General features: G+C 46.7%; 1 protein-coding gene across 1 annotated transcript in view; it reads right to left on the bottom strand.

Moving 5' to 3' along the window:
• rasgrf2 (Ras protein specific guanine nucleotide releasing factor 2) overlaps positions 1-2,383 on the bottom strand; it is a 225,554-nt gene extending 223,171 nt beyond the window's left edge. The window contains exon 1 of the mRNA XM_033018742.1: positions 2,074-2,383. Within this exon, the coding sequence (XP_032874633.1) occupies positions 2,074-2,349 (276 nt within the window). The 5' untranslated portion in view covers positions 2,350-2,383. The remainder of the gene's footprint in view (positions 1-2,073) is intronic.
• Between the last annotated feature and the right edge of the window lie 12,743 nt (positions 2,384-15,126).

Genomic DNA, 15,126 nt, shown 5'->3' with positions numbered 1-15,126 from the left:
GTTAATTAATGGAAAACCACAGAGACTGGATATTTTTTTACGGCAGTGTTTTTCTTTTCCCCGGCACTATAGATAGGTCAGGTGGTACACACTCACGCACGTTTCTATTTATACGTGGTGTTTGACCTTAGGGCAAATGACATAATTCCACCACATTTTGCTTTGTGTGTGTGTGTGTGCCTGTTACACTGATAAACTCAGACCCCCCCCCCCCCCCCCCCCATCGTATTTGTTCAGTGAAACTGTAACTATGGCCGAGAGCAACTTCCCGGCGCAAAGCTGAACATTGCAACCCAATGTTAATGCTCCAAGCCCCCTAGGTGCATACAACGCTGGAGCGGGCACGTTTTCAAGGATAAAAAAGCAACGCTTGATTTTTGAATCGCTTCCAAAATGATTAACTGTTCCGTCGTGATGGCCTGATCCAAATCTCACAAAAATTATTATATTTTCTGAATGAGGCTTTCAAACGATCTGACATTTCCCAATGCCATACACAGTGCTTGAAGAGAGAATTGGATTTGATACCAAATGTATTTTTTATCTTTGCTGGTTGATTACCAATAGTACGTTTGATATCTGTTTGGGAGAATAAGTTTCACACCAAGTGGCAACACATTTTTTTTCAAGAAGAGCCGCAATACTCAACGGAACATTAAAGACTCGAGGCGCCCGACCACCTGCCAACACACACACACTATCACAACATAGTGCGGTGGTCCCACGGGAACTGATTAACTGTTTGTCGTTTTGGATGAACTATAAAAACTGGAGGCTTTTGGATTATAATACATCAAAGAGCAACATCGTTCTATAAACGGAATCTTGGGGTTTTACAGCGCTCGTAATCTTTAAAACTACTGCATTCAGGTCTAATCGTAGTGGCTGGGGATATGAACCTTACCCTGTCCTGTTAAATAATGTGCAGGAAGGAACTGCAGATGCTGGCTTACACCGAAGATAGACACAAAATGCTGGAGTAACTCAACTGTTCAGGCAGCATCTCTGGGGATCTTTTTTTCCATAGATCCTTCTCTCCAAGAGATGCTGCCTGACCCGTTGAGTTATAGTCCAGCATTTTGTGTCTATCTTCTGTTAAATGCTGACAGACTCCCTCCCTCTCTCGGGACGGGGATGGAAAGGGCGGAGATTTTGGCTGCGCGCGGTTCCGTTCCACTAACAATAACTTTACAATTGTTTTTGTGTTTAGTTTCCCCGCCAAGCTTTCGTTTTCATAACCAGTCTTGTTTTTTATTCCCAGCGATTGGATCGGAGGTAGTTAACTTCCAGGGTGGGAGCGCGGGTACAAGGGCTACGAGTGAGTCCTAGTGGTCGCCACAAAGTTCGGGGAAGAGGACCAATGTGTTGCTCAGAAGATAGACACAAAGTGCTGGAGTAATTCAGCGGGACGGGAAGCATCTCTGGAGAAAAGGAATAGCTGATGTTTCGGGTCGAGACCCTTCTCAGCCCTATTCATTTTCTCCAGAGAAGCTGCCTGTCCCGCCGAGTTACTCCAGCTTTTTGTGTCTATCTGCAGTTTAAACCAGCATCTGCAGTTCCTTCCTACACAATGTGTTGGCCACACCAGAGCAGTCACATATGAGCTTCTGTCAGAGGTGACACGTTTATCCCCCTTCCCCCCCTCCCAAATCCGTGGCAAATTACAATACATTTAGCAACTCCCCCTCAGAAGCAACAACTGCAGAAACGAATGAGGTGCTTGATGGACACGAAAAGCTGGAATAACTTCGCGGGTCAGGCAGCGTCGCTGGGGAAGAGGAATAGGTGACGACCCGCTGAGTGACTCCAGCATTTTGTGTCTATCTTCAGTGTAAACAAGCATCTGCAGTTGCTTCCTACACATGAGCTGATTAATAGACAGAGTTGTTGCGTGACAGAAACATATGGCCAGCGAGGTTTACAAGGCACGACAGACAGACAGACAGACAGACAGACAGACAGACAGACAGACAGACAGACAGACAGACAGACAGACAGACAGACAGGGGTCGCCACTGACTTTCCACTCGGGTGGGTTTGCGGGGCGCCGCTTCGTTGTATCTGCACGTTTACCTGTTTCTCCAGGGTCTCCTTGCCCATAGTCGGGGGCTTCGGGGAGGCGACCCGCTCACACGTGCAGCCTTCGATCAGATAAATCCCAGAGGGTCTGCTGCTTTGCTCGTGCTCAAAGTAGAAGAGGACATTCTGGTAAAGGGCGAACCACTTGTCGTGCCACTTGTTGTTCTCGGCAGTCTTCTTGCTCAGGTAGCCGCGCTTCGCCCCCTCTTTGCGCGCTATCAGGGCCAAGTATACAGCGTGTCCCTCATTATACCTAATGCTCTTCTGCATTTTCCGTCACAATTATGTTTTGAGGGGGTCGGGGGAAGGAAGAAGGGGGGGGGGGAGGTGGAGAGGATTTGGGGGGGGGGGGGGGGTCTGGTTTCTTAAACAGGGGAGGGGGGTTATTTCCCTTCCATTCTAGTTTCCCTGGAGCCGCCGCCGCCACGGGTGTCAGCGTGGATCCCAGCAGCCACAGAAACTTAAGGTGTCAGCCAGCGAGCATCTCCAGCGAGAGACTTGGACGAGAGAAATGGTGCAGGGAGAGAAGGGTCAGGCATAGCGAGCCGGCACCAGGTTCCAGGCTGACTGCAGATACAAGCAGAGAGAGGTTGGGAGCCCGGACGCGCTGGAAGCCACGGGCTAAGGCGGAGTCACATGGGGAGGATCAGCTGTAATCCGCTTTGATACCGATTTAAAGAGACAGCATCTTGCAAAAAACCAGCGGCCGAGCCATCGGATTCACCTCTCCCTCTCTCCGGCCACACTGACTCAGCCTTCGACCGTCCCACAGACAGACTTGTGTGGGATCTTATCTGGATGTCTCTCACTGTGAGCTTCTGTGTACGGCGGAAAAACCACTTGTGTGCCTGAGGTTTCATTTGACTTTGTAACTTAGACTTTTTTTTCTACATGGCACTTCATTGGAAGTTTGAACAACCGCCCCCCCCCCCCCCCCCCCACACACACACACACACCCACACACACACACACACATGACGATGTATGATAATGTCATTTTTTCATGGATAACATAAACTAATATTAACATAAACATAACATTAACATAATATTAACATAAAACTAACATAAACTTATTAAACTAAAGATAGACACAAAAAGCTGGAGTAACTCAACGGGAAATGCAGCATCTCTGGAGAGAAGATTTGGTTTGATGGGCGACGTTTCGGGTCGAGACCCTTCTTCAGACCCTATCAGACTACCATTATTAAACCAAACTTCTTTCAAGACATTTAACGTAATCAGCGACGGGACCCCGTCCCTGCATTCGCTGCAACCTTGCTTATTTACCCCTTATAAAGAGACATAGAACATAGGGTAGCTAATGTTATCCCACTTTTCAAGAAAGGAGCGAGAAAGATAGCGGGGAATTCTAGACCAGTTAGCCTGGCATCGGTGGTGGGGAAGATGCTGGAGTCAATTATTAAAGAAGTAATAACGGCGCATTTGGATAGCAGTAAAAAGGATCGGTCCGAGTCAGCATGGATTTATGAAGGGGACATCCTGCTTGACTAATCTTCTGGTATTTTTTGAGGATGTGACAAGTAAATTGTTCGGACCCAACCGGACTATAGATACCGACAGGCTATCTGCCACCTTGCGATCTACTCTGGCTGCCGGCACCAGCAAAACCTCACTTCGATTCTCCCGAAACTTCGGGCCTCACTCGCCCAGACCTGCAATGGACCCCAACTCTAGAGTCTGAAGAAGGATCTCGACCCGAAACGTCACCTATTCCTTCGCTCCATAGATGTTGCATAGATGCTGGCAGTGTGAAGAGGATGCTAGGAGGTGCAGGGTGACTTGGACAGGTTGAGTGAGTGGGCAGATGCATGGCAGATGCAGTATAATGTAAATAAATATGAGGTTATCCACTTTAGCGGCAAGAAAAAGGAGGCAGATTATTATCTAAACGGTGTCAAATTAGGAAAAAGGGAAGAGCAACAAGACCTGGGTGTCCTTGTACACCAGTCACTGAAAGTAAACATGCAGGTACAGCTAATGGCATGGTGACCTTCATAACGAGAGGATTTGAGTAAAGGAGTAAATAAGTCATTCGGCAGTTGTACAGGGCCCTAGTGAGACCACATCTGGAGTATTGTGTGCAGTTTTGGTCTCCTAATTTGAGGAAGGACATCCTAGCTATTGATGCAGTGCAGCGTAGGTTCACGAGGTTAATCCCGGGATGGCGGATACGAGGAAAGATTGGAAAGACTGGGCTCGTATTCACTGGTATTTGGAAGGATGAGAGGCGGCCTTATTACAGTATAACGCCGCATCGCGACTTCCTGACCCTTATACTCAATGGCCGGACCTATGAAAGAAAGCAAGCACGCATTATGCTTCTTTTACTTTTTGACCAATTCGGGGTTTTTTTAACAAACACTCGTCTACTTTACAATTGCACCTTACATATTGGGGGGGGGGGGGGTAGAACGGTGTTCTTTAATTTGCGTTTCAGTTTATCATTGATTTTATTTAATTAAAACCTCAATCCTCAATTTAGAACGGAGACGAGGAAACACTTTTGAGTGAGAGAGTGGTGAGTCTGTGGAATTCTGTGGAGGCTGGTTCTCTGGATGCTTTCAAGAGAGAGTTAGATGGGGCTCTTAAAAATAGCGGAGTCAGGGGATATGGGGAGAAGGCAGGGATCGAGGTACTGATTGTGAATGATCATATTGAATGGCGGTGCTGGCTCGAAGGGCCGAATGGCCTACTCCTGCACCTATTGTTTATTGTCAATCCACATATATTCGAAATGAACAAAATGGGGGTCGGAAGACCTCTAGGAATATTAATTTCTATTCAGCGTGTTTATAACACGTGGTTTGTTGTACTCCACAGTATCGGGTCAAGAGCAGGTCGCTCACACCTTGCTCTGGAAGCAGAGCCGACTTTGGCCAGTAGGTTGTGCACTTCTTCCCATTTGTCCTTGTGGAAGATGATGGCGAGGTTCAAACCAACCGAATACAAAGTGCCGCAAATTACTCTCGATCCCACAATAATAACTCAACGATTCAACAAGTTACTGCAAAGATGATCATGTCATACCGTATCCAGCCGTTGAGATTGCCATACCCCACTTTCAGAAAGTTTCAAATGCTTCAATTAACTTTGAATAAAACAAACTTAAAGCGATTTCGCATTTCATCAAGAATGGGGTTTTTGATTCGGGTGGTGTAATGGATCGCTGGGGAAATGCTGCCCGTTGCAGTCAGCAATAGGTCTGGCGTGTTATCTGGAACTCGCCCTCAGTAAAACACACTTCAGATTATGCTCTGTCGGAACGGAGATTGAATTCAGAACCAATTAACTCGTAAATGATACACGGAGGACTAACAAAAATACACATAGCCGCATCCGATACAAACAGGGCTGCAGTTTCAACACCCTTGTGTGAAGGGAGGAACTGCAGATGATGGTTTACACCGAGAATAGACACACAATGCTGGAGTAACTCAGCCGGACAGGGCAGCATCTCGGAAGAGAAGGAATGGGTGACGTTTCGGGTCAAGGCTACTTCAGATCTGTCGTTTTCACACCTTACCCTTCCATATCTCTAGACACCCTGTCCCCTGATTCTCAGCCTGAAGAAGAGTCTCGACCCGAAACGCCACCCATTCCTTGTCTCCAGAGATGCTGCCTGTCCCACTGAGTTACTCCAGCATTTTGTGCCTATCTTCGGTTTAAACGTCGGTTCCAGTTTAAAATGCTCAATGTGCCCTGAATACGGCTTTTTGTCATTGTACTATTATAAGATACAGTGTGTATATAATTGATTATTTTTGCAAATTAGACACATACAACGATCAATACGCGTAACTACTTCGCAATGTTCGGGAGACCGTTTTAAAATAACTAATTATTAGAAACGTAAGCACATAAATAGCGGCAAAAACAACACCGAGAGAAACGCGGCAGAGAAACGCGGCCATCAAAATTACTGGCCTTTTACAAGATAAAGATTCTTAAATGACCGCTGGGCTAGAAAAAACACAGTCCTGATATTCACAAGGGGTTGTGAAATCTAACCGAAATAGATTATTCTCTTACAAGAAGGTAATTATAAATACCCGGAAGAGAAAGTGTCATTAAATCCAGGAGGACCCAAAACTTAAGAATTAATACATAAAGAGGGTGCAACAGAATCCATATATGAACCATTAGTGAATGGCAGAGTATACTTGATGGACCGAATGGCCTAATAACATAAACTTAAGGGGCTGTCCCACTTGGGCGACTTAATTGGCGAGTTTAGGAGAGTTCGAAAAAAATGATATGTTGAAGACCTCCTTCGACTATGTAGAAGACCTCCTTCGATTATGTTGAAGACCAGCTTTGACTAGCTACAACTAACTTTGGGAAAATTTGACACCGAATAGTGGAGAGTGAAGACAATCTCCTTCGATCTCCTTCGACCTCCCTTCGACTATGATGAAGACTACCTTCGAATACCCTCGACTACCTACAACTAACATGCCGACCTACTCTCCATCGCAGGGGACAGACTTCTGACCGACATACACTACAAACTCACTGACTCACATGGCTATCTGGACTACACGTCTTCCCACCCTGCCCCCTGTAAAGACTCCATCCCCTACTCCCAATTCCTCTGCCTACGCCGCATCTGTTCCCAGGATGAGACGTTCCACACCAGGGCATCGGAAATGTCCTCGCTCTTCAGGGAACGGGGATTTCCCTCCTCCACCATAGATGAGGCTCACACCAGGGTCTCATCCATACCCCGTAACACTGCTCTCTCTCCCCATCCCCGCACTCGCAACAAGGGCAGAATCCCCCTAGTCCTCACCTTTCACCCCACCAGCCAGCAAATACAACAAATAATCCTCCGCCATTTCTGCCACCTCCAACGTGACCCCACCACTCGCCACATCTTCCCATCTCCCCCCATGTCTGCCTTCCGCAAAGACCGCTCCCTCCGCAACTCCCTTGTCAATTCTTTCCTTCCCTCCCGTACCACCCCCTCCCCGGGCACTTTCCGTTGCAACCGCAAGAAATGCAACACCTGTCCCTTCACCTCCCCCCTCGACTCCATTCAAGGACCCAAGCAGTCGTTCCAGGTGCGACAAAGGTTCACCTGTATCTCCTCCAATCTCATCTACTGCATCCGCTGCTCTAGATGTCAGCTGATTTACATCGGTGAGACTAAGCGGAGGTTGGGCGATCGTTTCGCCGAACACCTCCGCTCAGTCCGCAATAACCTACCTGAACTCCCGGTGGCTCAGCACTTCAACTCCCCCTCCCATTCCCAATCCGACCTCTCTGTCCTGGGTCTCCTCCATTGCCAGAGTGAGCAACACGGGAAATTGGAGGAACAGCACCTCATATTCCGCCTGGGTTGCTTGCGTCCGGTTGGCATGAACATTGAATTCTCCCAATTTTGCTAGCCCTTGCTGTCTCCTCCCCTTCCTTAACCCTCGAGCTGTCTCCTCCCATCCCCCCGCCCTCGGGCTCCTCCTCCTCCCTTTTTCCTTCCTTCTCCCCCCCACCCCCCATCAGTCTGAAGACGGGTTTCGGCCCGAAACGTCACCTATTTCCTTCGCTCCATAGATGCTGCTGCACCCGCTGAGTTTCTCCAGCATTTTTGTGTACCTGCCGACCTACTATGACCTACTATGACTAAACCTACGAGTAAAAAAGTATAGATTTTTTTCCATGGCGACCTTTTTTTACTCACGGGCATTTTTTAACATATTGGAAAAAATGCCGCGACCTTGCTGAGGCCTCGAGTACGTGGAGACCACTCTCGAGCATGAAGGAGAGTTACAAAGACCTCCTATGACCTCGTGTCGACCATGCTGCAAGTATGAGTCGAGGGCAAACTCACCAGAACTCGCGGGTTAGGTCGCCCAAGTGGGACAGGCCCTTTAGGAGTCATACAGCACATAAACCCATTATGCCCCAGGTTGTTCATGCCAACCAAGATGCCGCATCTAAAATAGTCCCATTTGTCTGTATTGGAACCAAAGCACTCAGCAGAGCACAATTACCCCACAGGCTGCCCAACTGGGTTAGGATGGATTCCAAGTAGCTGCAGCTGGCAGCATTAACTGTTCTGTCTCCATGCCACCCCATGCTCTCATTTCTCAAGAGTTTTGCTTTCAGAAAGAATTTGTGACATTCATTGGAGATGTAGAATAGGAGATAAAGTGCAAAGTCAGTTGGTGCAACCTTATGTTCTGGTGTCGAGACAACAACCTTTCTCTCTAGGCTTGTATTCACTGGACTTTAGACTAGGCCTGTATTCACTGGACTTTAGACTAGGCCTGTATTCACTGAAGTTTAGAAGGATGAGGGGGATCTTATAGAAACATATACAATTATAAAAGGACTGGCCAAGCTAGATGCAGGAAAAATGTTCCCAATGTTGGACGAGTCCAGAACCAGAGGCCACAGTCTTAGAATAAAGGGGAGGTCATTTAAGACTGAGGTGAGAAAAAACATTTTCACCCAGAGAGTTGTGAATTTATGGAATTCCCTGCCACAGAGGGCAGTGGAGGCCAAATCACTGGATGGATTTAAGAGAGAGTTAGATAGAGCTCTAGGGGCTAGTGGAGTCAAGGGATATGGGGAGAAGGCAGGCACGGGTTATTGATAGGGGACGATCAGCCATGATCAAAATGAATGGTGGTGCTGGCTCAAAGGGCTGAATGGCCTCCTCCTGCACCTATTTTCTATGTTTCTATGTTTCAATGTCAGCAAGACTAAGGAGATAGCAATCTATCTCGCCACGGTTTAAGAATAAGGAGTAAGCCATTTAGAATGGAGACGAGGAAACACTTTTTCTCACAGAGAGTGGTGAGTCTGTGGAATTCTCTGCCTCAGAGGGCGGTGGAGGCAGGTTCTCTGGATGCTTTCAAGAGAGAGCTAGATAGGGCTCTTAAAAATAGCGTAGTCAGGGGATATGGGGAGAAGGCAGGAACGGGGTACTGATTGGGGATGATCAGCCATGATCACATTGAATGGCGGTGCTGGCTCGAAGGGCCAAATGGCCTACTCCTGCACCTATTGTCTATTGATATCAGACGGGCTAATTTCAAATAACCTGATAGAATTGACAAAAATCCCAATTATATGGGATAAAATATTGGACCTGATGGAACACACAGACCTGGGTGGCAGTGAAAGAACTGGCTGCAGAGACGTCACAACTTGTAGGTTTATCTCCACGTCATACAGCAGATTCAGAATGGTTTATTGTCAGATAGACCAGAGTGCAATGGAATTCTTTTTTCACGTGAATCTCACAGAGTAAACTGTAAACATAAGGTAAACATAAACATAACAATAAATACAATAGCGAGTGCAAACAGCAGAATGATGCAAGATTATAGTACAAAAATTAAATAAATAATTGAATGACGTCGAGTTAAGAGCAAGAATACATGGCAGCACTTCCATTTAGGGGGTGTGAAAGAGGTGTTTGGTTCAGGAGTCTGATCGCAGTTGTTCCTCAGTCAGAACCATGAGCTCTCAAGTTCCTGTATTTTCTCCCAGAAGATAGAAGAGAATAAAAGGGAATGGCCTGGGTTGCAGGCCATATTGAACTAAAAATATATTGCACTTTCTTCATTGTTTATAGGTCCAGATGATGGAATTCTCTGTCCAACCGTATTGTGTAGGAATCTTCAGCAGGGAAGCACAGTGACACTGCAGGTCATGCAGCTGTCTCACAGCTCCAGCCACACAGATTTAAATTTGACCTCCGGTGCAGTCAGATAATTGAGAAGATTGTTTAAGAAGGAACTGCAGATGCTGGAAAATCGAAGGTACACAAAAATGCAGGAGAAACTCAGCGGGTGCAGCAGCATCTATGGAGCGAAGGAAATAGGCAACGTTTCGGGCCAAAACCCTTCTTCAGACAATTGAGAAGATTGTCTGGGCCAGGACTTATTTTTTTAGGATCCAGCAGCAGAAGACCAAACCACTCATATGAAGGGAGAAAATTAATTTTTTGAGAAAACTTGCATGTGGTATAAAAACAAGCTTTAAACAATTTTGTGGTTATGTAAATACAGGGCTGCCAACTCTCACGCTTTGAGCGTGACACTCACGCATTTCAGCCAATTCTCACGCCGTCACGCTGAAGACAGAATTCTCACGCTGACAGGCTGTCTTCAGTCCCTGCACAGCGCTATAGGATCTTTGCTGCAAGTTTGTCTCTTTGCGCCGCATGACAGCGATCTGCACAGATTGGGGAAGCGCGTCGGTCCCGGGCAGCGGGTGTCAGCGTTTTGTGCGCCGTCTGCCAGCGCTACGCTTTCGGCTGCCGCGGCAACCTCGCTCCCTCCCTCCCTTCAACTCACACGGCAGCGCCAGCGGCGCCAATCCACGCTACACCGTGCCCGCCAGACTCCCCATTCGGCGGCCGGGGAAAGAGAGGGAGGGGAGAAAGAGAGCGAGAGAAAGAAAAAAAGGGAGGGATGGAGGCAAAGAGAGACAGGGGGAGGGAATGTAGTAAGGGGATGATGGAAGGGAAGGAGAAAGGGGAGAAAGAGGAAGCGTGAGGAAAAAGAGGGAGGGGGAGGAAAGAGAGGGAGGGGAGGAAAGAGATGGGGGAGGAAAGAGGGAGGGATGGGGGAGGATGGAGGGGGGGGGAAGGAAAGGTGTGTGTGTGTCTGTTTCGCTGTGTGTGTCTCCTTGTGTGTGTGCCTCCCTGTGTGTGTCTCCCTGTGTGTGTGTGCGTGTCTCTGTGTGTCTCCCTGTGTGTGTGTGTGCGTCTCCCCGTGTGTGTGCGACTCCCTGTGTGCGTGTGTGTGTATCCCTGTGCATGTGTGTCTCCCTGTGTGTGTGTGTGTGTCTGTCTCCCTGTGTGTGTGTGTGTGTGTGTGTGTCTGTCTCCCTGTGTGTGTGTGTGTCTGTCTCCCTGTGTGTGTGTGCCTGTCTCCCTGTGTGTGTGTGTGTGTGTCTCCCTGTGTGTGTGTGTGTCTGTCTCCCTGTGTGTGTGTGTGTCTGTCTCCCTGTGTGTGTGTGTCTGTCTCCCTGTGTGTGTGTGTGTCTGTCTCCCCGTGTGTGTGTGTGTGTGTCTGTCTGTCTCCCCGTGTGTGTGTGTCTTCCTTTGTGTATGTGTCTCCCTGTGCGTCTGTTGTCACATCCTGGCCTTAGACAGGGCTGCCAACTCTCACGCTTTGAGCGTGAGAGTCACGCATTTCAGCCAATTCTCACGCTGATGACAGAATTCTCACGCCGTCTTCAGTCCCTGCACAGTTTGTCTTTTTGCGCCATATCACAACCATATCTGTGCAGTCTGTGGAAGCGCGTCAGTTGGCGGCTGTGAGTGACGTCGCAATTTCTCACTCTCAACTCTCACCCAATGTTGGCAGCCCTGTAAATAGAAAGATAGTTACGGTAAATGTGGAGCTTGGAGAGTGGGGGAATGTGGCTATGAATTAGAGTCATAGCCATAGAGTGATACAGTGTGGAAACAGACCCTTCGGTCCAACTTGCCCACACCGGCCAACATGTCTCAGCTACACTCGACCCACCTGCCTGCCTGCGCTTGGTCCATATCCCTCCAAACCTGTCCTATTCATGTACCTGTCTAACTGTTTCTTAAACAATGGGATTGTCCCATCCTCAACCACCTCCTCTGGCAGCTTGTTTCATACACCCACCACCCTTTGTGTGAAAAAGTTACCCCTCAGATTCTTTTCCCCTTTACCTTGAACCTATGTCATTTGGTCTTCGATTCCCCTACTCTGGGCAAGAGAGGGGAAAATGAATGACAGCCAAATTGAAAAATTAATAACAGCAAACAAAGAAATGGGAGATATGTTGAATACACTTTTCACATAAGTGATCACTGTGGTCGACATTACAAATCTCCCCACGATATCAGACTGGCTCATTTCAAAAAATATGATAGAAGTTACAAACCTCCCAATTATAAGGGATAAAGAATTGGACCCAACGGGGCTCTAAAACAAATGGCTGCAGAGATAGTGGATCAATAGGTTGAATTTTTTCATAACGCACTAAACTCGGGGAAGTACCAATAGATTAGAAAACAGCTAGTACAAGTCCCTTTTTAAAAAGAATAAAGGCCAAAGACTGAACTGCAGGTCAGCTCATTTAACAGCCATTATTACCAAGATGCTAGAGTCAATAATCAAAGAGGAAATAGCTGATCATGTAGGAAAGCCAAATATAATTAAACCTAATCATCATGGTTTATGAAAAGCAAATCATGAATGACAAATTTGCTTAAATTCTTTGAGGATGTAATAGGGAGAGTTGATAGACAGGAACCAGCAGATGTAGTGAATTAAAAATTTCAAAAGACATTTGCACAGAGGAGTCCAGGTGCATAAATTAAAAGTCCACAATATCAAAGAACGCTTGTCGGAATGGATTGAAAATTGGTTGTCTCGTAAAAAAACAGAGAATTGGAACAAATAGGCGCTTTGAAGACTGGAAGGAAGCAACCAGTGGAACGCTGTAGGCATCATTTCATGGCCTGCCATTGTTCACTATTTATATTGATGGGCGAGTAGAAAGAACACTGTGTAAAATTTGCCGATCATACTAAAATAGAAGAAAGGATATTGTGCTATACGATCACTGTGATTCTGCAGTGGGATATGGATAGGTTGAATGAGTGGGCAAAGTACTAGGATATGGAAGTTAATATGGGGAACTATGAGATGCACTTCGGTAGGAGGACTTGTTGATTCATCATCGGCTCTGACCTTCCTTCCATCGAGGGGATTTATCACAGTCGCTGCCACAAAAAGGCTGGCAGTATTATCAAAGACCCACACCATCCCGGCCACACACTCATCTCCCTGCTACCTTCAGGTAGAAGATACAGGAGCCTGAAGACTGCAACAACCAGGTTCAGGAATAGCTACTTCCCCACAGCCATCAGGCTATTAAACCTGGCTCGGACAAAACTCTGATTATTAATAACCCATTATCTGTTATTTGCACTTCATCAGTTTATTTATTCATGTGTGTATATATTTATATTATGGTATATGGACACACTTATCTGTTTTGTAGTAAATGCCTACTATGCTCTGTGTGCTGAAGCAAAGCAAGAATTTTATTGTCCTATACAGGGACACATGACAATAAACTCACTTGAACTTGAACTTGAACTTGGATCTTTTACCCTCCCTAGTCTGGGTCAGCAAAACACTGAATCGAACACTGGAGTCCAAACCCTTCTTTATTTGTCAACACAGGGGGGCCAGCCTCGGATCCACTCACTCAAGCCCTCAGCATCCTCATGCAAACAGAACAGAAGGAAAGACAACCGACCGACACGCCCCAACAAAACGATCGCCCTTTTATACCCCTATACAGTGGCGGGAAACTAACGGCACAAAAGTACAGGGGGAGGCAACCCTGACAAACCAATCACAAATACCTGCGGGAAGATACAATGGGAGATCACTCCTTTGCCCAATCATAGATACCGAACAAGCGTCAGTATATCAAAACAAAACAGAATTCTCTTCAGGGCTCCAGACTTAGTGGCGATAGGCAGGTCACATGAATGGGAGGCAACCCCTCTGCCCAATCACAGATTCAGCGCATAGAAACAAAGTAGAAACATCTTCAGGAGCCCAGACTTAGTGGCAAAGGGTGGGTCACATGGGCAGAAGCTTCTTGAAACTTCTTCAGAGGTCCAGACATGGTGGCGGCAGATGAGTCACATGAGAACTGGGCCTCCACCCTATGATGTCACCACCAGTGAAGTCCAATCTTTCAGATACCTGCCATTTCCCAAAGCACCCCAACCCCTGCATATTCACAGAATCACAAGGCAGATTATCAACTAAATGGGGAGAAACTGCAAGGGAGTGAAGTACAGAGAGATGTGGGTGTGCTAGTGCATGAATCACAAGTTAAGAAGGCAAATAGCATCTTTGCCTTTTTTGCAAAGAGGTTGGTTTAAAAATAGGGAGGTTTTGTTGCAATTATGCAGGGTGCTGGCCTGAGGGAAGTTAGTCAACGCGGGCAAATATAAATGGAAACCACTTAGGAAAGGATAGAGGCCACCTTTCTCTGCATCTCCTGGGGTAAAGCAATTCAATTAGAAATAACCCTCCATTCAATAGCTACACAAATCTATCCATGACACCTCTTTCTTCCCACTGCATTATTTTGAGGAACAAGATACAGTAGTTCCTCCAATGTTTTGAACTCCATATACAGTTTAGAGGGATGATGATGAACCTCATTGAAACTTACCGAATAGTGAAAGGCCTGGATAGGGCGGCACATATAAAATTCTTAAGGAATTGGACAGGCTAGACGCAGGAAAAATATTCCACAAATTGGGAGAGTCCAGAACCAGGGGTCACAATTTAAGAATAAGGGGTAGCCCATTTAGGACTGAGATGAGGAAAAACTTTTTCACCCAGAGAGTTGTGATTCTGTGGAATTCTCTGCCACAGAGGCAGTGGAGGCCAATTCACTGGACGGTTTCAAGAGGGCCTCTTAGGGCTAACGGAATCAAGGGATATAGGGAAAAAGCAGGAACGGGATACTGATGTTGGATGATCAGCCATGATCATATTGAATGGCGGTGCTAGCTCGAAGGGTGGAATGGCCTACTCCTGCACCTAGTTTCTATGTTTCTCTGTGGAGAGGATGTTTCCACTAATGGGAGAGTCTAGGACCAGAGGCCATAACCTCAGAATAAAGGGATGTAGCTTTAGGAAGGAGATGAGGAGACATTTCTTCAGCCAAAGGGTGGTGAATCTGTGGAATTCATTGCCAGAGACAGCTGTGGTGGCCAAGTCAATGGATCTTTTTAAGGTAGAGATTGATAGATTCTTGATTAGTACAGGTGTCAGGCGTTTGTTTGACTAATCTTCTTGAATTTTTTGAAGAGGTTACTAGGGAAATTGATGAGGATAAAGCGGTGGATGTTGTCTACATGGACTTCAGTAAGGCTTTTGACAAGGTTCCACGTGGAGGTTGGTTAAGAAGGTTCAATTGTTGGGTATTAATAGTGGAGTAACAAGATGGATTCAACAGTGGCTGAATGGGAGATACCAGAGAGTAATGGTA

The sequence above is a fragment of the Amblyraja radiata genome, chromosome 3, assembly GCF_010909765.2.
Source record: "Amblyraja radiata isolate CabotCenter1 chromosome 3, sAmbRad1.1.pri, whole genome shotgun sequence".
Lineage (NCBI taxonomy): Eukaryota > Metazoa > Chordata > Chondrichthyes > Rajiformes > Rajidae > Amblyraja > Amblyraja radiata.
This window is presented reverse-complemented; position numbering and strand designations above follow the sequence as displayed.